The sequence below is a fragment of the Oncorhynchus kisutch genome, linkage group LG3, assembly GCF_002021735.2.
Source record: "Oncorhynchus kisutch isolate 150728-3 linkage group LG3, Okis_V2, whole genome shotgun sequence".
Lineage (NCBI taxonomy): Eukaryota > Metazoa > Chordata > Actinopteri > Salmoniformes > Salmonidae > Oncorhynchus > Oncorhynchus kisutch.
This window is the reverse complement of record NC_034176.2, coordinates 38,150,398-38,176,976: the sequence shown is the minus strand read 5'-3', so window position 1 is coordinate 38,176,976 and position 26,579 is coordinate 38,150,398. Positions and strand designations below refer to the sequence as shown.

Sequence of the window (26,579 nt, the reverse complement as noted above, 5' to 3'; positions counted from 1 at the left end):
CTCTTTCATGCTGTTCCTAGGAGGGGTGCATCACGTCGTACCAAGCTTTTTTCCGTTACACTCGACTTGAGTGGGTTTAGTCACTGACGTGATCTTCTCTTCCTGTCCGGTTATGTTCTCCCTCAGGCTCGTGCGGTCAAGAAGATATTCATGGGCTATACTCAGCCTTGTCTCAGGGTAGTAAGTTGGTGGTCTGTTGATATCCCTCTAGTGGTGTGGGGGCTGTACTTTGGTAAAGTTGGTGGGGTTATATCCTGCCTGGTTGGCCCTGTCCGGGGTATCGTCTTACAGGGCCACAGTGTCCCCTCACCCCTCCTGTCTCAGCCCCCAGTATCTATGCTGCAATAGTCTATGTGCAGGGGGGGGCTAGGGTCAGTCTGTCCTATCTGGTGAAACTCTACTGTCTTATCTGTTGTCCTGTGTGAACTTAAGTATGCACCCTCTCTCTATGCTGATCCAGTTTCTGCTGTTTTGCCTGTGGCTATGGAACCCTGACCTGTTCACCAGATGTGCTAACGTGCTACCTTGTCGTGCTGCTGCTCCAGTTTCAACTGTTCTGCCTGCGGCTATGGAACCCTGACCTGTTAGCCGGACGTGCTACCTTGTCCCGGAACGGCTGTTTTCGACCCTCTCTCTCTCTCTCTCCCTCCTTCTCTCACCCTACTGCACCTGCGGTCTCGACCTCTGAATGCTCGGCTATGAAAAGCCAACTGACATTTACTCCTGAGGTGCTCACCTGTTGTACCCTCTACAACCACTGTGACTATTATTTGACCCTGCTGGTCATCTATGAACATTTGAACATCTTGAAGAACGATCTGGTTTTAATGGCCATGTACTCTTATAATCTCCACCCAGCACAGCCAGAAGAAGACTGGCCACTCCTCAGAGCCTGGTTCCTCTCTAGGTTTCTTCCTAGGTTCCTGCCTTTCTAGGGAGTTTTTCCTAGCCAACGTGCTTCTACATCTGCATTGCTTGCTGTTTGGGGTTTTAGACTGGGTTCCTGTATAAGCAGTTTGTGACATCAGCTGATGTAAAAAGGGCTTTATAAATACTTTTGATTTCATATGACTCCCACGAGGAGCCTAAGTCAATGCATCACAGGAATAAATAAATTCCTATATGGTTGTGCAGTGGTCCGTCCTGTAAAAATTGCAGCGTAGTGCATCACAGCTTGCGTGGTGCCGCAGAATTCTATGGAACGTTATTTAAGTGCCAACCACTGGTGCCATTAATGTTATTGCTAGTTTGACCACCAGAGGGCATCTTTGAGAAGCATTTTATAGCCTTCAATAGTGGCTGTACTAGAGAATTTTAAACATTTTTTTGTAAGAACATACTATATGGTACTGATTTTAAGAAATGTTGCTTAATTCATTTGATTTATATTATGGTGTTTCTATTCCAAGAAAAACCTCTGTGTTTCCGTAAAGATGATATGGAAAATATGGTGCTGTACAAAGTGACGGTCAGGAGTAGGCTACAGTGCTGGGCTACTTAGCTAAAGAATCCCCGCGTCGTGCGGGCACGCGGGAGACCGGGGTTCAATTCCCCGACAGGGAGGAAGTAGGCTGTCCTTCTAAATAAGAATTTGTTCTTAACTGATTCCATATGTGTTATTTCATAGTTGTGATGTATTCACTATTATTCTACAATGTAGAAATAAAATAAAAACCTGGAATGAGTAGGTGTGTCCAAACTTTTGACTGGTACTTGCTTAATTAATTTGCTTAATATTATGGTGCTTATATTCAAGGAAAACTAAAAACCCTCTGGGTTTCCGTTAGGATGAAACGGAAAATATGGCGCTGTACAACGTGACGGTCGGGAGTAGGCTACACAGTCCCGGGCTATTTAGCTAAAGAATCCCTGTGTCGTGCGCGGGCTTGTGGGAGGCCAGGGTTCAATACCACGATGGGGAGGAAGGAGTAGGCTGTCTAGTTAAATAAAGGTTACACTAAGAGCATAACATTTCTACACCATAATTTGTGTCTAACCAAATAACACCTACACCACTTTTAACAGCACATTACTCAACACTAGTGAGACTCATGTCGCCTATGGCAGACCTACACTATATCGAAAAATATGACGTGACACTCCGCCAATAATTACACATACATTGGAGGATTCTAATAATGGGCTATTATAATACTGTACACGGTGTCCAGGTCAGGATAACCAAAACATTTCTTTATTAAAGACTATCAGAAAGAATGTTGGTACTTAATGGAATGATGAGATATATGTTCTTCCTCTCTGTTTTTGTTTAATTATTTCACTGCCATACTGTGTTCGATCTTGTCTAGCCATCTTGTCTAGCCATCTTGTCTAGCCATCTTGTCTAGCCATCTTGTCTCAAGAGGACCACAATGGAAATAAGTCCCAGACTCTATTGTGTGTTATCCTCAATTATTTTATTCATGTGCATGTATGGCTTTTTCAAGTTTTATGTGTGCTTATTTTTTTAAATGGTCGAATTAATAAACTAAACTATTTATTTTGATCCAAAGCAATGAATGAGTGAGTCAATCAGCTTTATGTAGGTGCCGGCCATCAACTTGATAATATATAATTATATTTTGGAGGTTATTTCGAAAGTGAGCAATTGTAATCTGAATAAAGGCCAAAAAAATATTTGTAAGGCCAAAATAATATTTGTAAAGGCCAAAACATTTATTTCTATATTTAGAGGGAGAGAAACGCTGGGCCAATTGTGCACCGCCCTATGGGACTCCCAATCACGGTCGTATGTGATACATAATAATAATGCTACTTAACTTGGAACGTAACTTAGAAATACATTTGACAATAGAATTCTCCCCCTACCCTCCATCTAGGCAAGTCTATTGTCCAGTTACTTGCTAGAATAGCGGGAACGTTTCCCTAGTCAGCGCCATTATTAATGCATTGCCCCTTAAAGTGTTGCTCTGTGCTACCCAGTATGGCGGGGTGGGGGTCCACCCACCCTCCCTCCTCCTCCTCCTCCTCTGTTCCCCATGGGCAGTCTGTCTTCTGTGCGTGGCTCTGCAGCCCATCCCTTGCCCTCGTGCCTTGAACCTCGTGCAATTTCAGTGGATACAGCTGGAGAACTGCAAGGCAATCCCATTGTGTGCCCTCGGGAGCCATGACAGATATATATTGTCCTGCCAATAACAGGGTTAATAATATATCTGTGAGAATATCCAAGGGGCTTTTATATCATTCTAAATTTTTCAATCAATTTGTTTAAAAAATATATATATTTTGGAGATTATTTCATTTTCAAATAATGTAAAATGAGCGAGAAAAAGGCCATTCTTGAACATGGGGTGAGACATTGCTACTAATTTCTAAATAAAGCCAGTTTGTTATTTAGAATTATTTATTTCTGTTTTTAGAGGAAGAGAAACCAAAAACCTAGTCATCTCATCGGTCTCCCAGTCGAGGCCGGCATGGGTATTGAACCAGCATCTGTAGCAAGACAGCTTGCACTGCCTTAGACCGTAGTACAACAACAGTTTTAGTAAGTAATACTGAAGTCGTGCACAATTATCAGTTTCTATTTAGGTTTTTGTCGCCCTTTCATTGTCAGAGACACAGAAGGACCCAAAAGCATAATTAGTGCTCTAACTCCCCTTTGCGCTGGTCTGGAGCAATGAAGTGGTGACGCATGGTACCGTACTAAACCACAAATGACCTCTAAGTACCGCAGCATAATCACAAAACTTTTAGTTGAGCAACCACTGTATGTGCCAACCGGTAGAGCTGGATCTGAAAAAATGCTTTTGTGTAGTAACAGTATACTCACTCTAAATGTTAAAATCACATATTAGATTATGTATATATCTGCTTGTATGGGCGCTATTGTTAGAGCTGTACTGCTCTCTGCCATTTTAACTCTGCCATTAATCATATTAATATCAATACCTCACATCTCATTTCAACTTCCATGAAATGTGATCACTGTACTAGTTTGTGTTCCCCCTTACTAATTCTAAATTACTAACTTGCAACATGAAAGCTAAACCCATTGACCAAATATCTTGATGGATTACATGACAGTAATAGAGGCCTTCAATATGGGATCAAAACGCACTTATAATATCAAGCAATTTCTGAGGGGGCATTTCTTTCTGACTCCAGAAAATGGCTGCTGACTGGCTTACAATCTATTCTAGAGTGTTGGTCCACAATATAATTCAGAGAATTCCAAAGCATTCCTTGGGTGTATTTTTGTACAACACATTGGCTTTACCTAGTCAGCACTAGCTTTGTAGTCAGCACATATTAAGTTGTGTAGAGTTACATAATTCCAGTATGTTTCCCCAAATTCCCAGAAATCCTGCTTGGAGCATTCTGCATTTGCTGCTTATTCTCTTCTGATTCCAGGAATCTTCCAACCAGGATTTTGGGAAAACCTGGGAATTTTGAGAAAGTTAAGAGAATTTTGCAACCCTAGTTGTGTGGATTAGTGAAGGTCTCTCACCTTCTCGTAGTGTGTCTCCATACAGAGGAAGATTGTGTAGGCTGTGAGGCAGGCCAAACAGCCCTCCAGATACGACGAGCCTCCCAGCTTCTCTGCCTCAGCATACAGGTTGTTCAGCGTCCTCACCGTCTCCTCAAACTGCTGCTTGTCAATCTGAAACACGGGACCAATCAAGTTGTGTCTCAAATAGCACCCTATTTCCAATATAGTGCGCTACTTTTGAACAGGTCAAAAGTTGTGTACTTTATAGAGGGAATAGGGGCGCCATTTGAAAAGCAACCCAAGTAAAATCAAAAACTGTTTCTGAGGATGATACACATGGTGAGATCTAAAGAAAGGCAATCAAGATAGAAAAATACATCACATAGTTACTATTTTAGATGATCAAATGGAGTGTTAGATATCTAACAAATGGAAAGTTAATTATACATTCTTTTCATCCTTTTCATCCTCTGTATAAATGATGAGTGGTTTGATTCGAATTGTGTTTTTAATCAGAGAATGCTGCATCTCTCTCCACTTTTGGCAAAATAATTAGGAAGGCTTGGTCGTGTGCTCACCGCATGTTTTCACTTTATACCGCAGCAGGAGACACCAAAACCTCTAGTGAGGAATCTGACTGTCTCTCCTTATCTACTGGCAGAGACTAGCTAGTAAAAAAACAACTTTCCCAGTGTTTCCATCAATCTGGTGATGTTAGCTCTAGTGTTGCCGATATGAGAGATGCAATGTGGCTCTGACAGAGTTGGAACTAAGGGCTGGCTAACACTAACATTCACTCATCACGTCAGGTCAGGCCTGCTCCACTGAGGAGAGGCCAAGGGCCGTTGGACCACTGGAAGTAATGAAGGGTGTTTTGACTGAGTGTTGGCGTGAGTCTCCATTCTGGTCTCCTCAGCAGGCCTAATGGAGTGAGACTGCATCCCAAATGGCACCTTATATAGGAGTACTACTTTTGACCAGGGCCCATCGAGCTCTATTCAAAAGTAGTGCACTTTATAGGGAATGGGGTACCATTTGGGACACAGTCTGAGAGAGCGGACTGCAGACCAGACCAGATGAAGGGAGCAGCCAGGCCTTCTGTGCCTCTGAACAGCCTCCAAGTTATGCTCCCATGTGCCCAAGGAATGTAACAACAAGCTCCAACAGATCAGTGGTCTTAGGCATGTTTGGTGCCCGCCGTGAGGAGTCTTTGTTATCCCACTAATTTCCCCATCTGAAGGCTGGGATTCAAACCACATTTCTCCTTCGTCTGAGCATTTTTCCATTACGTTAGATGCTGTGATTTTAAAAGTGTGGATGTGCACTTTAGGAAGTATGTGCTACGCTAGTAGTATTAGACGATAGATTAATCGTGCCATGTCACCCACCATCTCAGATTGTTCTGAAATGGTTTCTGTAGTTAAAATAATATTGCAGGAATGTTTCTAAATAAGCTAATTGGCCATTTCAATTAAATAAATAGTATAGTACCCAACATTCGATTCGGAACAAATCCAAGTGGCTTGGAGTATTGTTTAGTGAGACTATGTAATATATTCTCAGTAAATTTCTTGATGTCACCCCGTTTAAAGAAATTAGCAATTGAAGTAGCCATTGAAATTTGCCATTGCATTTTTCCTCAAAGATTAGTGTGAAAGTACCAGGCTTTGACCACAAGATATCGCTGTTCCTGCTACTGCCACACACTTTTATCCATTTTGTTGGTCTCTTGTGTTTATCAAATGGATCATAACATTTTCTTTGCAAATTTGGGTTGAAAACCAATAGCTTTTGCTCATGATGAAAATATATTATGTGGTCATCCTCACAAGTCAAGTCAGTCTTCCATGAAAACAATTTAGTTTGTCCTTCTCTTAGCAACCTAATGCTTTAATCCAGCTCTCCTTGAATAGTTCAACAAGTGGCAGCTCTCTGAAAGGGCTTTCCATATGGTGCAATTCTCATATAAGGCCAAATATTTCCTGGAGAAATGGGCAGTTACTAAATATTGTGACTACCCTAATACAAAAATACAATTAGAAACCATTTCATGGTAGTCTTGTGTTTTGTTTTTATACATGTTGTGTGATAAGTGACATTTAACATTAGACCCAACCCAATACCATTACAACACTGTGTGTGTTTGTGACTTTTACAATTGAAGACCCATCGAAACCATTCGAACTGCTGTAGTCTAATGGTTTGCTTGCTCACCAGGAATGGTCTAACTCAGGGAAGCGCAACTTTGATAGAGGGGACACAAAAGATTGGAACTTGTCATGAAGGCCTACAGTTTTACAGCTACAATTCAAAATGTTGGCCACATTGTTGAGATTTTTTGTTGTTGCAGTTTTTAATATGATATGAGTGAGATAGTCAATTGTTAGTCAATGGAACACCCGCCCAATCCGTAATTCGACCATGATTACTAGAAGTTTAGATAACTGGCCGTCAGACTAATTTACCAATCTAAAAAAATAAATTGTTGACATGGGTTGATTGAGTGACTGTCAGTGACTGACATAAGAGAAAAACTGTTGGATGCACAACCAAATTTCAAAATTGCACCTAACGCTCAACAATTGGTCCACGGGCCGCCAGTTGCCCATCCCTGGTCTTACTAATCCCAAACTTTTTCAAAGGGGAATACACAACACATACAGGGGCCATTTCCTGGACACAGATTTAGCCTAAGAGAAGAATAAAGTGAATTATTTTCATTGTGGACTGGCTTGAATTGTGAGGATAACCACACAATTTATTTCCATCATAAACAGAAACTATTGGTTTTCTACCCAAAGTTACAAAGAAAATTGTGATTAATTTAATAAAAGAGAGCAGAAAAATAACAAAAGTATAAACACAACATGCAACAATTTCAAAAGATTTTCCTGAGCTACAGCTCATATAAAGGAAATCAGTCAATTGAAATAAATTCATTAGGCCCTAATGTTGTGGACTTTACACGACTGAGGATACAGATATGCATCTGCTGGTCACAGATACCTATTGGTGGGAACTGGAACATGCTATCGTACACGTTGATCCAGAGCATCTCAAACATGCTCAATTGGTGACATGTCTGGTGAGTATGCAGGCCATACTCACCAGACATGTCACCAATTGAGCATGTTTTCAGCTTTCAGGAATTGTGTACGACAATAACGGGCCTCAGGATCACATCACCGTATCTCTGTGCATTCAAATTGCCATCGATAAAATACAATTGTGTTTGTTGTCCGTAGCTTATGCCTGCCCATAACATAACCCCACCATGGGGCACTCTGTTGACATCAGCAAACCGCTCTTCCACACAAGACAATACACTCTGTCTGACATCTGCTCGGTACAGTTGAAACCAAGATTAATCCGTAAAGAGCAAACTTCTCCAGCGTGCCAGAGGCCATTGGAGGTGAGCATTTGCCCACTGAAGTCGGTTATGGTACCGAACTGCAGTCAGGTAAAGACCCTGGTGAGGATGAGGAGCACGCAGATGAGCTTCGCTGAGATGGTTTCTGACAGTTGTGCAGAAGTTCTTTGGTTGTGCAAACCCACAGTTTCATTAGCTGTCCTGGTGTTTGGTCTCAGAAGATCCCACAGGTGAAGAAGCTGGATGTGGAGGTCCTGGGCTAACGTGGTTACAGTTGGTCTGAGGATGTGAGGCCAGTTGGATGTACTGCCAAATTCTCTAAAACAACACTTATAGCGGCTTATGGTAGAGAAATTAACATTAAATTATCTGGCAACAGCTCTGGTGAACATTCCTGCAGTCAGCATGCCAATTGCACACTCCCTCAAAACTTGTCCCCAGCACAAGGTGCATGCTGTTTAATCAGCTTCTTGATATGCCACACCTGTCAGGTGGCTGGATTATCTTGGCAAAGGAGAAATGCTCACTAACAGAGGTTTTTATATGTCACCTTTATTTAACCAGGTAGGCAAGTTGAGAACAAGTTCTCATTTACAATTGCTACCTGGCCAAAGCAGTTTGACACATAAAACAACAACACAGAGTTACACATGGAGTAAAACAAACATACAGTCAATAATACAGTAGAAAAATAAGTCTGTATACAATGTGAGCAAATGAGGTGAGATAAGGGAGGAAAAGGCACAAAAAAAAGGCCATGGTGGCAAAGTAAATACACTATAGCAAGTAAAACACTGGCATGGTAGATTTGCAGTGGCAGAATGTGCAAGGTAGAGATAGAAAAAATGGGGTGCAAAGGAGCAAAATAAATGAATACAGTAGGGGGAGAGGTAGTTGTTTGAGCTAAATTATAGATGGGCTATGTACAGGTGCAGTAATCTGTGAGCTGCTCTGACAGCTGGTGCTTAAAGCTAGTGAGGAAGATAAGTGTTTCCAGTTTCAGAGATTTTTGTAGTTCGTTCCAGTCATTGGCAGCAGAGAACTGGAAGGAGAGGCAGCCAAATGAAGAATTGGTTTTGGGGGTGACCAGAGAGATATACTTGCTGGAGCGCATGCTACAGGTGGGCCAGCCAAAGAGAGCGTACAGGTCGCAGTGGTGGGTAGTATATGGGGCTTTGGTGACAAAACGGATGGCACTGTGATAGACTGCATCGAATTTATTGAGTAGGGTATTGGAGGCTATTTTGTAAATGACATCGCCAAAGTCGATGATCGGTAGGATTGTCAGTTTTACAAGGGTATGTTTGCAGCATGAGTGAAGGATGCTTTGTTGCAAAATAGGAAGCCAATTCTAGATTTAACTTAGGATTGGAGATGTTTGACGTGAGTCTGGAAGGAGAGTTTACAGTCTAACCAGACACCTAGGTATTTGTAGTTGCCCACATATTCTAAGTCAGAACTATCCAGAGTAGTGACGCTGGACGGGCGGGCAGGTGCAGGAAGCGATCAGTTCAAGAGCATGCATTTAGTTTGACTTGTATTTAAGAGCAATTGGAGGCCACGGAAGGAGAGTTGTATGGCATTGAAGCTCACCTGGAGGGTTGTTAACTTGTTATGGCTGCAATCCCACTAACGGGATAAGTGTCATAAACAACCGCTGGATAGCATAGCGCTACATTCAATAAATATTACTACAAATATTTATATTCATGAAATCACAAGTGCAATATAGGAAAACACAGCTTAGCCTTTTGTTAATCCACCTGTCGTGTGAGATTTTAAAATTATGCTCTACATCGAAAGCAATCCAAGTGGTTGTGTAAATGTATCGATCGCACGACAAAACATTAAGTACACTTAGCATCAGGAAGCTTTAATTAATCGTTTACCTTTGATGATCTTCAGATGTTTTCACTCACGAGACTGTTGCACAACAAATGTTCCTTTTGTTCTATAAAGATTATTTTTATATCCAAAATACCTCAGTTTGTTTGTCGCGTTATGTTCATAAATCCACAGGAAAGAGCGGTCACGACAACGTAGACGAAAATTCCAAATAGTTTCCATAATGTCCACAGAAACATGTAAAAGTTTTTCTTATAATCAATCCTCAGGTTGTTTTTAAAATATATAATCGATAATATATCAACCGCAAATGTCTTTCACAGTAGGAGAGGGAAAAGCAATACCTATCCAAACTCTGTTGCGTGAGCAAAACTCATGTGACCACTTGACGCGATGTTATCGTTCTGGCTCATTTTTCAAAATAAATGCCTGAAACTATGCTGAAGACTGTTGACACCTTGAGGAAGTGATAGGAAAAGGAATCTGGTTCATATCCCTTTAAATCCAGCAAAGGGAGGCTATGGAACATGGAGTTTTCAAAATAGAAGCCACTTCCTGTTTTGATTTTCCTCAGGGTTTCGCCTGCAATATCAGTTCTGTTATACTCACAGACAATATTTTGACAGTTTTGGAAACTTTAGAGTGTTTTCTATCCAATACAAATACAAATATGCATATATTAGCAACTGAGACTGAGGAGCTGGCCGTTTACAATGGGCACCTTTTCATCCAAGCTACTCAATACTGCCCCTGCAGCCATAAAAAGTTAACACAGTGTCCAAAGAAGGGCCAGAAGTATACAGAATGGTGTCGTCTGCGTAGAGGTGGATCAGAGACTCACCAGCAGCAAGAGCGACATCATTGATGTGTACAAAGAAGAGAGTCGGTCCAAGAATTGAACCATATGGCATCCCCATAGAGACTGTCAGAGGCCCGGACAGCAGGCCCTCCGATTTGACACACTGAACTCTATCAGAGAAGTAGTTGGTAAACCAGGCGAGGCAATCATTTGAGAAACCAAGGCTGTCGAGTCTGCCGATGAGGATGTGGTGATTGACAGAGTCGAAAGCCTTGGCCAGGTCAATGAATACGGCTGCACAGTATTGTTTCTTATCGATGGCAGTTAAGATATCGTTTAGGACCTTGAGCGTGGCTGAGGTGCACCCATGACCAGCTCTGAAACCAGAAACCAGCATAGCGGAGAAGGTATGGTGGGATTCTAAATGGTCGGTAATCTGTTTATTGACTTGGCTTTTAGAAAGGCAGGGTAGGATAGATAGAGGTCTGTAGCAGTTTGGGTCAAGAGTGTCCCCCCTTTGAAGAGGGGGATGACCGCAGCTGCTTTCCAATCTTTGGGAATCTCAGACGACACGAAAGAGAGGTTGAACAGGCTAGTAATAGGGGTGGCAACAATTTCGGCAGATGATTTTAGAAAGAAAAGGTCCAGATTGTCTAGCCCGGCTGATTTGTAGGGGTCCAGTTTTTGCAGCTCTTTCAGAACATCAGCTGACTGGATTTGGGAGAAGGAGAAATGGGGAAGGCTTGGGCGAGTTGCTGTGGGGGGGTGCAGTGCTGTTGACCGGGGTAGAGGTAGCCAGGTGGAAAGCATGGCCAGCCGTAGAAAAATGCTTCTTGAAATTCTCAATTATAGTGGATTTATCGGTGGTAACAGTGTTTCCTATCTTCAGTGCAGTGGGCAGCTGAGAGGAGGTGTTCTTATTCTCCATGGAATTTACAGTGTCCCAGAACTTTTTTGAGTTTGTGTTGCAGGAAGCAAATTTCTGCTTGAAAAAGCTAACTGCCTGTGTATATTGGATTGTAGCTTCCATGAAAAGTTGCATATCACGGGGGCTGTTCGATGCTAATGCAGAAAGCCATAGGATGTTTTTGTGGTGGTTAGAGGTAAACAAACTTGTGCACAAAATTAGATAAATAAGCTTTTTGTGCATATGGAACATTTCTGGGATCTTTTATTTCAGTTCATGAAACATGGGACCAATGCTTAACATGATGCGTTTATATTTTTGATCCGTGTAGATAAAACGGTGTGGCAATAGCAGGAACAGTGGCATCTAGAGGGGGCAAAACTGGTACTTTCACACTTATTTATGAAATGAAAGCTACTTCAAATTCACTGAGAATACATTACATATTATGAATAAACAATCCTCCAAGCCGCAGCTTCATACTACTTGTCAAATATAATGTAATGATATTGTATACATATATATTTTTTAAATGTAACCTTTGTTTAACTAGGCAAGTCAGTTAAGAAGAAATTCTTATTTACAATGACGGCCTACACCAGCCAAAGCCCTATGGGACTCCCAATCACGGCCGGTTGTGATACAGCCTGGATTCAAACCAGGGTGTCTGTAGTGACGCCTATAGCACTGAGATGCAGTGGCTTAGACCACTGCGCCACTCGAGAGCCCATCATTTAATATTATGTGAATCCTATAAGTTAAAAGGACCTATTTGGGTGCAATCAATTAGCTTAATGTAATCAGAGATCAAACTATATTTCAACAAAATAACTACAGAAACGATTTCAGAAGATTCTGAGATGATGGGTGTCAAAATCCTCTTTCTTGTGCTTTTTGTGATGGGATGACCCAGATACCATCTTAAACAACTTATTTAGCCTACTTTGCATCAAGAAATCTACTGTAGATCTGTGAATTCGAAGAAGGGGGAAAAAAAGGGAAAGGTCAACATGTGCAAATTGGAAGTGGAGGAAATTTGACAGCATTATCAATTTATTTCACTGTCCCTGGCAGGTCTGGCTAGCTATCTGCCAAATACAATGAACAATTTTTCAGACATTTTCTTCTACCTAAACTTAAGATAGAAAAAGAACATGTAAAAATGTATAATAACAACTAAATAACCTGAAAAAGAGGTCAAATCATCAACACAATGTGCTGCCCCATGATCTATTCCAGCTAAAGAGCAACATGAATCCAAAGTTGAATAAAATTAAGTATTTTATTAAATTGATGAACGAGGTATTTTGTCACTCCTGAGATTTGAAAAAGAAAGAAAATAAAATCTTGACAAGGTGAAATAAATATGACTGTATAAAAAAGAGCAAGCTCACTTAAAATGTTTGGCAGTACATTGCCTATGATATACTATGCTAGCAAGGGGATGGGAGAAATGTTGGAAAGGTTTTTTATGATGAGGCACTGTAGCTGTGGGTGGACTCCCTAAGGAGTAGCACGATTTATTTCTTCAGCAGTGGTATGTGTAGTGCATCCTACAGGAAAACAAGTGTGCCAAAGAGAGACCACCCAATCAAGAGGGAAGTGCCATTAAACCCAAAAGCTGTGTTGTAAAGCTACTCTTTTCATGTGACACATGAATGTCAACCCCCCCATTTTGCTAGCAGCACATTTTTTATGTGGGCATGGAACAGGTGGAGGCAGTTTTCCTCATGGACCTGTTTCATTCCATTCCCTGGATCATTACCAAACACTGTTTTTTAAACCAGTCACTGCTCTCAAGCATAACAGGATAAAGGGTAAATACTAGATCAGTGAAAGTGTATTGGAGTCGTCAGCTGCACTTGATGTTTTCTGCTCCTAGCCTTCTGCTAACCCCACACAGCTCTAACTGATAGGAGATGAGAGATTCTGAAAGAATTCAGACCCATTGACTTTTTCCACATTTTCAGCATTATTCTAAAATGGATTACATCATTTTCCTCCCTCATCAATCTACCCACAACACACAATAACGACAAAGCGAAAACAGGTTTTTAAACATTTTAACAAATGTATTAAAAATAAGAAAGCATTCAGACCCTTTGCAATGAGATTGGAGTCCACTTGTGATAAATTCAATTAATTGGACATAACTTGGAAAGGCACACACCTGTCTATTTACAGTGCATGTCAGAGCAAAAACCAAGCCATGAAGTCGAAGGAATTTTGTCGAGGCACAGATCTGGGGAAGGGTACCAACAAAATTCTGCAGCATTGAAGATCCAAGAATACAGTGGCCTCCATCAATCTAAAATGGAAGACGTTTGGAACCACCGAGACTCTCCTAGAGCTGTCGGCCCGGCACCACTGAGCAATCAGGAGAGAAGGGTCTTTGTCAGGGAGGTGACCAAGAACCCAATGGTCACTCTGATAGAGCTTCAGAGTTCCTCTGTGGAGATGGGAGAACCTTCCAGAAGGACAACCATCTCTGCAGCACTCCCCAAATAGGCCTTTATGGTAGAGTGACCAGACGGAAGCCACTCCTCAGTAAAAGTCACATGATAGCCAGCTTGGAGCTTGCCAAAAAGCACCTAAAGGAATCTCAGACCTTGAGAAACAAGATTCTCTGTTCTGATGAAAACAATATTGAACTCCTTGGCGTGAATGCCAAGTGTCACTTCTGGAGGAAACCTGGCACCATCCCTACAGTGAAGCATGGTGGTGGCAGCATCATGCTGTGGAGATGTTTTTCAGCGGCAGGGATTGGGAGACTAGTCAGAATTGAGGGAAAGATGAACAGAGCAAAGTACAGCGAGATCCTTGATGAAAACCTGCTCCAAAGCACTCAGGACCTCAGACTATTGGGGAAGGTTCACTTTCCAACAGGACAACGACCCTAAGCACACAGCCAAGACAAGGACCTCAGACTAGGGGGAAGGTTCACTTTCCAACAGGACAACGACCCTAAGCACACAGCCAAGACAACGCAGGAGTGGCTTTGGGACAAGTCCTTGAGTGGCCGAGCCAAAGCCCGGACATGAACCGGATCGAACATCTCTGGAGAGACCTAAAATATCTTTACAGTGACTCTCCCCAACCAACCTGACAGAGCTTGAGAGGATCTGCAGAGATGAATGGGAGAAACTCCCCAAATACAGGTGTGCTAAGCTTGTAGCGTCATACCAGAGAAGACTCGAGGCTATAATTGCTGCTGACAATACTTATGTAAATGTGATAGCAGTTTTTTATTTTTAATACATTTGCTTTGTCATTATGGGGTATCGTGTGTAGATTGATGAGAAAAAAAAACAATTTAATACATTTTAGAATAAGGCTGTAATGTAACAAAATGTGGAAAAAGTCAAGAGGTCTGAATACCTTCCAAATGCACGGTATATGTGCAGGAGCTGGACACAGGAAAGAATCATGTTATACTTCCAGGGCTCTACGCTGACCGTTTTTACAAGGTGCACGTACATTTTTCAATATAGGCGCACACAAATAAATTTGGAGCACAATGAGGTATTGAAGATAAAATCCTTACTTTTTCTAGGCGCACTGGTGCTCCTAAATAGCAAGATCAGCACAGCAAATTAGATCAGCACAACAAATTATTTTGGTGCATATGCGAGTAAAATTGTCACACTGTAGAGCCCTGATGTCGGTCTGATCTATCAAATAGATCTCGCAAGAAGGCTTTGCAGATAAGGGAGAGTGCTGATTTAGGATCAGGTCCTGCCTATCCATGCAATCTTATTCATTGTTATCTAAAAAAGGACAAACAGATCCTAAATCTGCACTCCTACTCTGAGACACTATGCATATATGCTCAGATCACAGTGTTATCAGAGTGCTTTAGCGTACCCTGGTCTCCAGTTCAGAAGGGAACTTGGTCTGAAACTGGCAGACAGTGCCATTGGTGTAGTCTCTCTGGATGAACACTTTGGCAGCGATAGCCGCCTGCTGCCTCATATCCTGCAAGCTGTGAGTCTGGAAGGAAGGAGAGGGAAAATGGGCTTTAGGCTAGTTGAAGAGCTCAATGAGGATTTAACAAAAAATGTATTCATGTTTAGGCCTAGATCGCATACATAGATGACATAGCCAAGATGTGCACACCAGACAATTTGAATTTCTACGACAAAAATATATATATTTGCCTATTAGCCAAATCTATTCAACATCTGTTGGCATGAAGTAGCTAGAACAAACTACCATATCAACAAGCATAATTCATTTGTTTAACCGAGAGCCCTATTCTGTCACTTTTACCCCTACCTACATGTACATATTACCTCAATTACCTTGTACCCCTGCATATTGACTTGGTACCAGTACTCCTTGTATATAGCCTCATTACTGTTATTTTATTGTGTTACTATTTACCTTTCCCCTCCCCCTTACTTTTTAACTCATGTGACAAATACAATTTGATTGATTTGTAAATAATATAAAATGGCTGCCATTTTACTGAAAAACAGATTGCAGTAGGGAGTGGACTCTATGGCTGCCCTGCAGCTTGTTTTATATTAGACAGGAATACTGATAGATAATGAATGCTGACAAATGGAGGACTGTTGAAAACAAAAACGTGTAACCTATTAATCACAAATTAGACTTGGCAATGCTTAAACACCAGTATAAGGAAACAAATGACATGGAACACCACCCTATTATCTGATCCAACAAGAAGGCAATGAATTAGGACGGCTAACGTTAATCATTCATAACTTTAACATGTTTCATAATGGAAACCACAACCAGACTGGGAGACCATCAACCTAAATGACCCCCAGCGGAGTGGGAGGGATGGCTTGCATTCCAACTGGCACCCTATTCCCTTTATAGTGCCTGCTTTTGACCAGAGCCCAATGGACCATGATAAAAAGTAGTGCACTACATAGGGAATGGGGTGCCATTTGGGACAAAGACTCTGAATAATGATTAGCCTACAGTGTGCTGTGCTAAAATGATATACTTTGTGAGGTCCTTCATAAACCACACTGTATCTTCAGTAGTGTCTCAGACTACTGTAGCATAAAGGCATTTCTATGTAAAAAATAAAATAAATAAAAAAAGTTTTAAAAACTTGACCAGTAACATGAGAAGTTCATAGGAACACGTCAGATTGTGTCAAATGAAAGCTAAAAGTCTATATTTTTTTCGATATAGAGGCATATAAATATTTCTCAAGCATTTTCCATCCTAAATATTAGAAATGGCAACTGCTTTGATTTCTGTTCAAACAGATGAAAAATAGGGCTTAAAACAAACGGCTAGCAGAAAAGGGGCTTTAAAAGGTATTAGCAATACATCAAAACACAATAGTGTGTTGAAGTAAAGACCATGCCAACATTTTTATTTTGTTTTGCAGAAAAAAAGTGCCTTCTGTAAGTTCAAGAAATATTTCCTAATGTCTTGTCATTCTGTTACCAAAAACCCACATATCTTGAAGATATTTTCTAATCTCTCCCTCATGACAAGGGAGGATAATGAAAGTTCACAGAAGTACTAAGTAAAGGTAGCCTACCATTTAGTAATAGGGTTTTTACTGATAAATCATAAACCAGATTGTTCTTCTCTCCAGTTAATGTCACCTCTCCATGAGTCCCCGCTCTTTCCATTTACTGTAACAGCCCTCTCACCTACTGAGCACCGACTGAAGCCGGATGTCCACAGACGTTGAAAAGTTGTTGAAATTTGGCCAATCCAAATCTGAACCAACCATAAACATCTGTTTCACAGCTTTGGACAGCACAGTTCAGTAAAGAAAAGTTGAGTAGAGGTCAGTACAATACAATACTAACGTTGACACAATATCAGAATTTTGACTTCGATACCGATACCATATTTAGTATCACGATACTCAATACCAAAATTTAGTATCGTGAAAAAAATAAGGCGTATTAGCTAAATTCACAGAATGGCACTTGATCCAGACGGATCTTTTGAGTTCAATATAACTACGTTAGACATTTTTTATGTATGAATGTATGCATTAATGAATCAATTGTACAAATCATACAATCAATTTGACTTAGGCTTTTTATCAACCTAACTACATATCATAATGGTAATAATTCATTTAAAAAGGTAAATCTCTAGTCTATTGATAAACTGGGTAAATCAAAATGTAGCCTAGGTCTATTCACAATACAGGTGAATGCATATTTAATAGGAGTGTGTGCATGCAAAAACGCCATTCATTTTCCTATAGGCTTTGACCAACGAACCATAGCACAGTTATTGCCTACAAAAATACGTCATTACTATTTCTCTCTGTTTGAGGATTGAGCAAAGAGGATCTTGACTGGGAGAGACATGAGGTGGGAAGAAGAAGTGAATAAATAAAGTTTATGGTGACGATCAGCTTTGAAATCAGCAATATTTTGAAATCAGCAATATTTTGTGTTAACAAAGTACTAGAGTATTGAATTGATGTTAGCTTCAGCTGTAAGCTAGCAAGGAAAGTTGGCCTACAAAGCTGGAAGCCACCGGTATCTTCTTGCATTGTAAAGTGGTCTAGCCTGTGATGGACATTGTCTTGTGAACAGTTATGAACAGTTGCAACATTTCTATATGCTGTTTTGCATTATTCAAGTGTGATGCAGCCCAGACTGCCAGTGAGTGAAGTGGTTCCTCAGGACAGGCTAGAGCTAGCAATAGGTAAGCGGAGCAAGCGCGGAGGTCTCGCGCTACAAGGCGACATCGGCTGCGCTGATAGACAGACTTGATCCTATTTCAATCAGTAGATGACGTGAGACATTTGACAGAAGTACCGAACTGTTTTTTAGGTTCTAGAATTGAAAAAGTACAGAAGTTTCGGTATACCATGCAACACTATGCTGTACAGAGTAGAATAAAGTATCATTTATTGTATTGTACTCTACTGAACTATACTCTGCTGTGATGTCCAAACTTGTGAAATACTGACGTCTATTATTGGTACAGATTTGGTCCAGTCCCATCAAATTTGGTCTTGTTTGGGGCAGTGCTCATTAGAATAATAGCCATTGTGTGGAATAACAACCAAACATGCAAAGGAGGATATTACATTCTTCTACCTATTCAGGATATCTCACTATGAAGAGAATGACATTCATAATTATGCATTTCTCTATAGTACAGATCAGGGACCCATGATGTTACCAGGTGTTGATCCACTTCATTTACTGTAGTTCCATTAAACAAAAGAGGTTTCAAACTCAAGGTGTCATATAATAGCTGACACCCCATTCTTTCTGCAGACATCTTTCAATCTTAATTCTGAGTATTAATTAAGTAATTCATTTGAAGTATTAATAAATGAACCGTTTATGGAATATGTGATCACATAAAAAACTGGGAGTTATTTACAGTCATTTAGTTACCAAACTTGATATCTGCATTGTTCTTAGAATGTGTTTTTGTGAAATTGTCAGTGGAACTTGTTAAAAGTAGTCCTTGTGCATATGGTTGTATGGTTTAACTTTGTAATCAATGGTTTTGTTTGGCATACTTTTAAAGTAAAAGACCTGAGTATGAGCGACAATTTGATAACGTGGAATTGCCCTACATTCACTACAACTTTGTTTTGTACTGATGAAATGTCCTCAAAATTACATAAACTTCATATGATGTGTGAGCGCCCTGCAGTTAAATGCTGCTAGGACAAAGTTACATAATAAATGTTAAGGAGCATGAATGTAAATATTTAATGCTTTGCATCTACAATATTACTTAACGCTGACAGTTTCCTCAATCTCTCAGTCAATCAGAGGTGATTACTGCTGTCAGGCAGCACTGCCGCAAAAAAAAAATGTTGGCTCACTCTCTCCCAATTCGCCAGTGGATACAGTAACTATTAAAAGTCATAACAGAATTAATGACAACGATAATGAATGGAGTAAGTCAAGGAACAATTGAGGCCTAGACAAATACACTTACTGTGTAAAGAATCATCTCAGATAAAGCCCAACACATATACACACACACGTGTGTGTGTGTGTGTGTGTGTGTGTGTGTGTGTGTGTGTGTGTGTGTGTGTGTGTGTGTGTGTGTATGTGTATATATATATATATATATATAAACTTTTGACCAGCAGTCTTTGATATATACAGTGGGGCAAAAAAGTTTTTAGTCAGCCACCAATTGTGGAAGTTCTCCCACTTAAAAAGATGAGAGGCCTGTAATTTTCATCATATGTACACTTCAACTATGACTGACAAAATGAGAGAGAAAAAAAATCCAGAAAAATCACATTGTAGGATTTTTTCAATTTTGTTTCTGGGGTCCTTTGACAGCTCTTTGGTCTTGGCCATAGTTTGGAGTGTGACTGTTTGAGGTTGTGGACACGTGTCTTTTATACTGATAACAAGTGCCATTAATACAGGTAACGAGTGGAGGACAAAGGAGCCTCTTAAAGAAGACGTTACAGGTCTGTGAGAGCCAGAAATCTTGCTTGTTTGTAGGTGACCAAATACTTATTTTCCACCATAATTTGCAAATAAATTCATTAAAAATCCTACAATATGATTTTCTGGATTTTTTTTCTCTCAATTTGTCAGTCATAGTTGAAGTGTACCTATGACGAAAATGACAGGCCTCTCTCATCTTTTTAAGTGGGAGAACTTGCACAATTGGTGGCTGACTAAATACTTTTTTGCCCCACTGTATATATCAAAGACTGCTGGTCAAAAGTTTTAGAACACCTACTCATTCAAGGGTTTTACTTTATTTTTACTATTTTCTACATTGTAGAATAATAGTGAAGACGTCAAAACTATGAAATAACATATATGGACTCATGTAGTAACCAAAGAAATGTGTTAAACAAATCTAAATATACTTTATATTATATTATATATATTTGAGATTATTCCAATAGCCACCCTTTGCCTTGACAGCTTTGTACACTCTTGGCATTCTCTCAACCAGCTTCATGAGGTAGTCACCTGGAATGCATGTCAATTAACAGTTGTGCCTTAGGGCTATCTTCTGTATACCACCCCTACCTTGTCATCACAACACAACTGATTGGCTCAAATGCATTGGCTCAAAGTAAAGAAATTCCACGAATTAACTTTAACAAGCCAAAGGGTGGCTACTTTGAATGATCTCAACAGTAAAATATATTTTGATTTGTTTAACACTTTTTTTGTTACGACATGATTCCATGTGTTATTTCATAGTTTTGATGTCTTCACTATTATTCTACAATGTAGAAAATTGTCAAAATAAAGAAAACCCTTGTAATGTGTAGGTGTGTCCAAACGTTTGACTGGAACTGTATACATGCATGCATGTATGTACAGTGGCAAGAAAAAGTATGTGAACCCTTTGGAATTACCTGAATTTCTGCATAAATTTATCATAAAATGTTATCTGATCTTCATCTAGGTCACAACAATAGACAAACACAGTCTGCTTAAACTAATAACACAAACAATTATACGTTTTCATGTCTTTATTGAACACACTGTGTAAAACAGTCACAGTGCAGGGTGGGAAAAGTATGTGAACCCTTGGATTTAATAACTGGCTGACAATTTTGGACCATTCATATTTACAAAACCGTTTTAGTTCAGCAATATTTTTGAGATGTCTGGTGTGAACTGCTCTCTCTGGGTCATGCCACAGCATCTCAAATTGGGTTGAGGTCAGGACTGACTGGGCCACTCCAGAAGGCGTATATTCTTCTGTTGAAGCCATTCTGTTGTTGATTTACTTCACTTCTGTGTTTTGGGTCATTGTCCTGTTGCATCACCAAACTTCTGTTGAGCTTCAATTGGAGGTCAGATAGCCTAACATTCCCCTGCAAAATGTCTTGATGAACTTGGGAATTCATTTTTCCGACGATGATAGCAAGCTGTCCAGGCCCTGAGGCAGCAAAGCAGCTCCAAACCATGAAGCTCCCTCCACCATACTTTACAGTTGGGATGAGGTTTTGATGTTGGGGTGCTATGCCTTTCTCTCCACACAGTGTTGTGTGTTATTTCCAAACAACTCAACTGTAGTTTAATCTGTCCACGGGATATTTTGCCAGTAGCGCTGCGGAACATCCAGGTGCACTTTTGCAAACTTCAGACGTGCAGCAATGTTTTTCTTGGACAGCAGAGGCTTCTTCCCTGGTGTTCTCCCATTAACACCATTCTTGTTTAGTGTTTTACGTATCGTAGACTCGTCAACAGAGAAGTTAGTATGTTCCAGAGATTTCTGTAAATCTTTAGCTGACACTCTAGGATTCTTAATGTCATTGAGCATTCTGCGCTGTGCTTTTGCAGTACTCTTTGCAGGACGGCCACTCCTAAGGAGAGTAGCAACAGTGCTGAACTTTGTCCATTTATAGACAATTTGTTTTACCGTGGACTGATGAAAATCAAGGCTTTTAGAGATACTTTTGTAAACTTTTACAGCTTTATGCAATTCAACAATTCTTAATCTTAGGTCTTCTGACATCTCTTTAGTTCAAGGCATGGTTCACATCAGGCAATGCTTCTTGTGAATAGCAAACCCACATTTTGTGAGTGTTTTTTATAGGGCAAAGCAGCTCTAACCAACATCTCCAATCTCGTCTCATTGATTCGACTCCAATTAGCTTTTGGAAAAGTAATTAGCCTAGGGGTTCACATACTTTTTCCAACCTTCACTGTGGATGTTTAATTGATTTATTCAATATAGACTAGAAAAATACAACAATTTGTGTGTTATTAGTTTAAGCACACTGTTTGTCTATTGTTGTGACTTAGATGAAGATCAGATCAAATTTGATGACAAATTTATGAAGGAAACCAGGTAATTCCAAAGGGTTCACATACATACATATAAACAGTGGAAAGGAAAATTATGCATATCCATTTTTATGTTTTTTACTTTCTTTGCATTTAGGCCCAAGGGGAAGGGGTGGTATGGGTTGGGTTTTCTGTAGTCACTGGGGGGGTTGGCAAGCAACCTTGGATGTTTAGGCGGATGGGGGACTTAGGGGAATCTAAGTGGAGGTGGGTGGGCAGATATATATGGGGGGGTAGGGAGTGACAAGACAACCAACCTGTTTTGCTAGGCGGGGTGGGAAGGGGTGAAAAACATGGTTTCTGGGGGGAGCTGGGGGTGGAGGCCCTTTTTGTTTATGTTTCTTTACACACAAAGTTTATTATCACAAATCCTATGTGATCAATATGATAATTTCTCTGTATTTTTTATTGTATTTATTTATTCTTTTGAGTGGCAGCCCACAGGGGCATGTTATATGAACTGAATATGTGAATTGGTATGAATGTTGTACCTGTCACACTCCAACAAAAAATGACAAAACTCATTTTAAAAACTTGGTCACCATGTTTAATATTTTACGGCTATTAGATGCATAATCCATCATTACGCCAAGCTGTTTTAACAGTGGTCTCTGGCTGCTTCCCAGACAACACTAAAAGATATCATCAACTCTAATCTGACATGTTTATCTAGCTATGTTATTGGGATTTATCTAAGCAATGATGTTCTGTCTAATTGGTGGGAGAGTATAGGAGCTATAGCCATTTCAGGGTTATTTTTGTCTGAAGGAAAAATCTATTCACATAACATGCCAGAGAAGAGTAAAAGAATGTATGCACTCACTACTGCAAGTCGCTCTGGATAAGATCGTCTGCTAAATGACTCAAATGTAAATAGTTACACGTATTGGCTAATAGTCCCATGGTCGGTCGGTCAGTCGGTCCGTCCAGTGCTCGCTCTCTCTCTCTCTTGCTCTCTCTCTCTCGCGCTCTCTCTCGCACTCTCTCTCTCTCTCGCGCTCTCTCTCTCTCGCTCTCTCTCTCTCTCGCTCTCTCTCTCTCCTAACATTTTAAACAACCAGCACCAATAGCTTAGATGTTTTTTGTTTTCAACATTGCATTCTGAAAATAGTCTCACTCTCATGAAATACTTAACTAATTAGCTAGCATAGCTATCTGAATAGTGTTATTGTGAAGTACACAGACAGATAAGGGACATTTTTATAACTCCTTCTTAGAGTTTTGATAGCTAAAGTAAGTGAACACAATCAAATCCACAATTACATTTCTACTCTCATATGCTGACTTGTCTACCCTACAACCATCTACACAAGGTGGGCCAATAAGTTACTGCCATTGCATTGTAATAAGTGAATAGCGTTAGTTATATTACATTAAGTGTTATAATATTAGCCATTAGTTATAATAGTTATGAGGGGGAAACCTATTCAACTTCCAGATAAAAAATACTTGAATGAGGGAATGTGTTATTAATGGATCAGATTTAAAAGTGGAACTGACAATGTTTTAGCAACAATACATTTTTATTAAATCTGTTCATATGTACCCCCAGGAAGAATATTAATTATTTGGTATTTTTGTTACATTATCTGACAAGCGAGTACTTAGATATGGTCATTTTCACATTTTCATAGAATGTTACAAATTAACGTATAGTAAGGCATGTGAAAATTCTATAGCAATACACAGTGGGAAAGCGGCAGTGCATTTGGACAATTAATAGACACTGCAGTAAATAAAACCTAATAAAAAACATCCGTCTCGTCAAGGGTTGAAGTCTATGCAGACCGGTGAGCCATACCCAATCAGAGCTAGAGTAGGTTTATATGCAAGTATACCATTTGCCACACGGCCCTGCCATCATTCACATTGAACTGGACTGTGTGTTTACAGGCAGTAGCAATAGTGTGACTTTAAACAACTAGAACTCATTCGTCAAAAGCCACAAAATTCACCTGAATGGACTTCTGCAAATATGTATATACCACGAGAGTCCTCTTGGATTTGGGAACTTCACAGTCCTATTGATCAAACAACCGTGAACAAGTAGGCTCTCTACCCCTCAGTTGCCTACGCACATCAACAACAAGATCAACAACTAATTCTAGCCAGAGCAAGATGAGCTAAAAATCGAACAAGGGAACATTAGATAAACCCTTTCAAACTTTTTCAGCTAGTTGGCCGTCAAAATTGCAATGATAAACGACGGGGAATAGTAGCCTGCTCATCCTTCTGCAGCTTGCCTGCCAATGCATGCTTGTCCCAACCCACGTTTTCACAACTGAATAGGAACTTGCCTGCCTGTCCGCTCATTTGATCAATGACAAATACGTTTGATTTACAACTAAGAGATATGCTAACTGTGGATAACAGTTGTTCAAATTCAGCATAGCTAGCTAGCAAAGCAATTCAATTCACATTTCTTGCTAGCTAACCAAAGGACACCTGCATTTCTAGCTGTAGCCACCAAAAAACGACGAGGGGAAAGGGTCAGTCACTCACCCACTCCTCCAATGACATGACATCCTCCCAGCTGATAGCTAGCTAACGTGTTTCTAACTTGCTAAATAAATAACTAGCCACATAAGTAGACACGCTAGCTCAGAGGTGTCAAACTCAATCAGCACACTGGCCATATATAGCCTACTTGTTGTTTTTTAAACATGCAACCTAAACTGGCCATTGTTTTAGTAGAAAAAATATGTCAATTTATAATGTCCACTTATGTACATAGGAAGCTGTATATAGCATTTTAACATATTAAAACAAAATAGGCCAATATTTGTCCAGACTTCGCTTGCTGCTTTGCTTGCAATGTGCATACTATGCTGCGACCCTAATCAAAAAGGATTTAATAACTTTAAATTAAAAAATTAAAAAACGATCTATAGGTTATTGTAACACTTACACTTAAAACATGTTCACCTGTGCGGTTGAATGCATCTTTGCTGTATTGTGCACTCAAAATGTATTGTAGTTAAATTGCCAGCCTAGGCTACTGCTCAAATGTTGCTGTAATATGTCTACACGTTTCTCCTTTACACGGTGATTTGTAGCAGGTTGTCTGTCGCTTAAGGGTCCTATTCAGCCGGTTGGCCTTGTGTTTGACACATGTGCTAGACTATTAGCCACGTTATGACTGACTTATGATCATTGCTCTTGCTAGTTTGATTGTATTGACATTCCTAGCCTTAGTGACAGTGGACCGTTTTTGTTACTCAAAATATTGAGTACATTTTTTATTGAAACAGTGCATCCCGAATGGGTGTAGGCAGCAAACAATGTAACAGGCCAGCTATGATTTAAAACCTGATAGCAATATTTTTTTGGACTACCAAGAAATGAATTGGTGAATTACGTGAATCATCCATTGAATTGCATCCATCTATTCTGCTATTCTGACAACAATGCCTTACTGTACGTCATTGAATTTTGTCAAATATAACCTATTTTTGAAACATCTTATACAATTGGTTTGTACAAAGTAGTTAAACGCTGTCAGTTCCACTGTAAAGAAGCACTAGCAATGTCATTATCTATCTAACGTTAACTCAGAAGCAAAACGACGTTTCTCAATCTGCTTCACACATTCGTTAGAAAAATAACACCAAACACGAGTTGGCTAATATAATTTAATACAATTACAATTCTAAGTTTAATCATATCAAAGACAAACAACCCACCATTCTTTAGCTGTATAATGTTAGCTATTATCATTTCGATAGGCTTGCTAGCTAACGTTAACTACTAACTTAGCCGAGTTAGCTAACAAGCTAGTTAACAGTTAGTCAGGGGTAAAGACGATATCCATTTGAATTAGCAAATGTGTAACTATTATACTATTCAGATGACGAAAGTGTATTGTTACAGACTGCTGGGGGGTATTTATGATTAAAACTGATCACAAAATCCCTTACCTCAGCCATGTTGACAGCTCTCTGTTTACCTTCCGCTAGCTCTAAACTGAGTACAGCAACTAATGTGTCCGGATACAAGTTGTCCAATTCACGAGGTTCCGTAGCAGCAAACTGCAATGCACTCTGTAGGAATAACGAACAAAAAATCTATAATTTGCTATCACACTTATAGATAGAGTTTATGAATCTTAGATATACAGTGCCCATTATTGGATAAATGAAACAGATGTTGAGTTAATTTTCTACTTTTCCAACTAGCTTTGGTCCATGGCATCGCGAAATACGTCCTACACCAGAGCTACTCTCAAACCAACGATGTATATAGGCCTAAACCCTGATCTTGATGCTCATTCTTGGTCATTGAGAGGGTTTGAAGCCATCGGTCGCCCATATTGGCACTGCCCAGTAGACGTCTGTAAAACAAAAAATAAATAAAAACGAATGTAGACAGTAAAAAACCGCTGTGCTATTTGTCTGTATAACCAAATAGCGATGTCTCTCAACTCTAATCTAATAGACACAATC

General features: G+C 40.0%; 1 protein-coding gene across 1 annotated transcript in view; it reads right to left on the bottom strand.

Annotated features, from left to right (window-relative positions):
• Nucleotides 1-26,165, bottom strand: part of LOC109882388 (golgin subfamily A member 7) — a 35,172-nt gene extending 9,007 nt beyond the window's left edge. The window contains exons 1-3 of the mRNA XM_020474490.2: nt 26,055-26,165; nt 15,236-15,361; nt 4,469-4,621 (exon numbers count right to left, since the gene is read on the bottom strand). Of these exons, the coding sequence (XP_020330079.1) occupies nt 4,469-4,621; nt 15,236-15,361; nt 26,055-26,063 (288 nt within the window). The 5' untranslated portion in view covers nt 26,064-26,165. The remainder of the gene's footprint in view (nt 1-4,468; nt 4,622-15,235; nt 15,362-26,054) is intronic.
• Nucleotides 26,166-26,579: the final 414 nt, after the last annotated feature.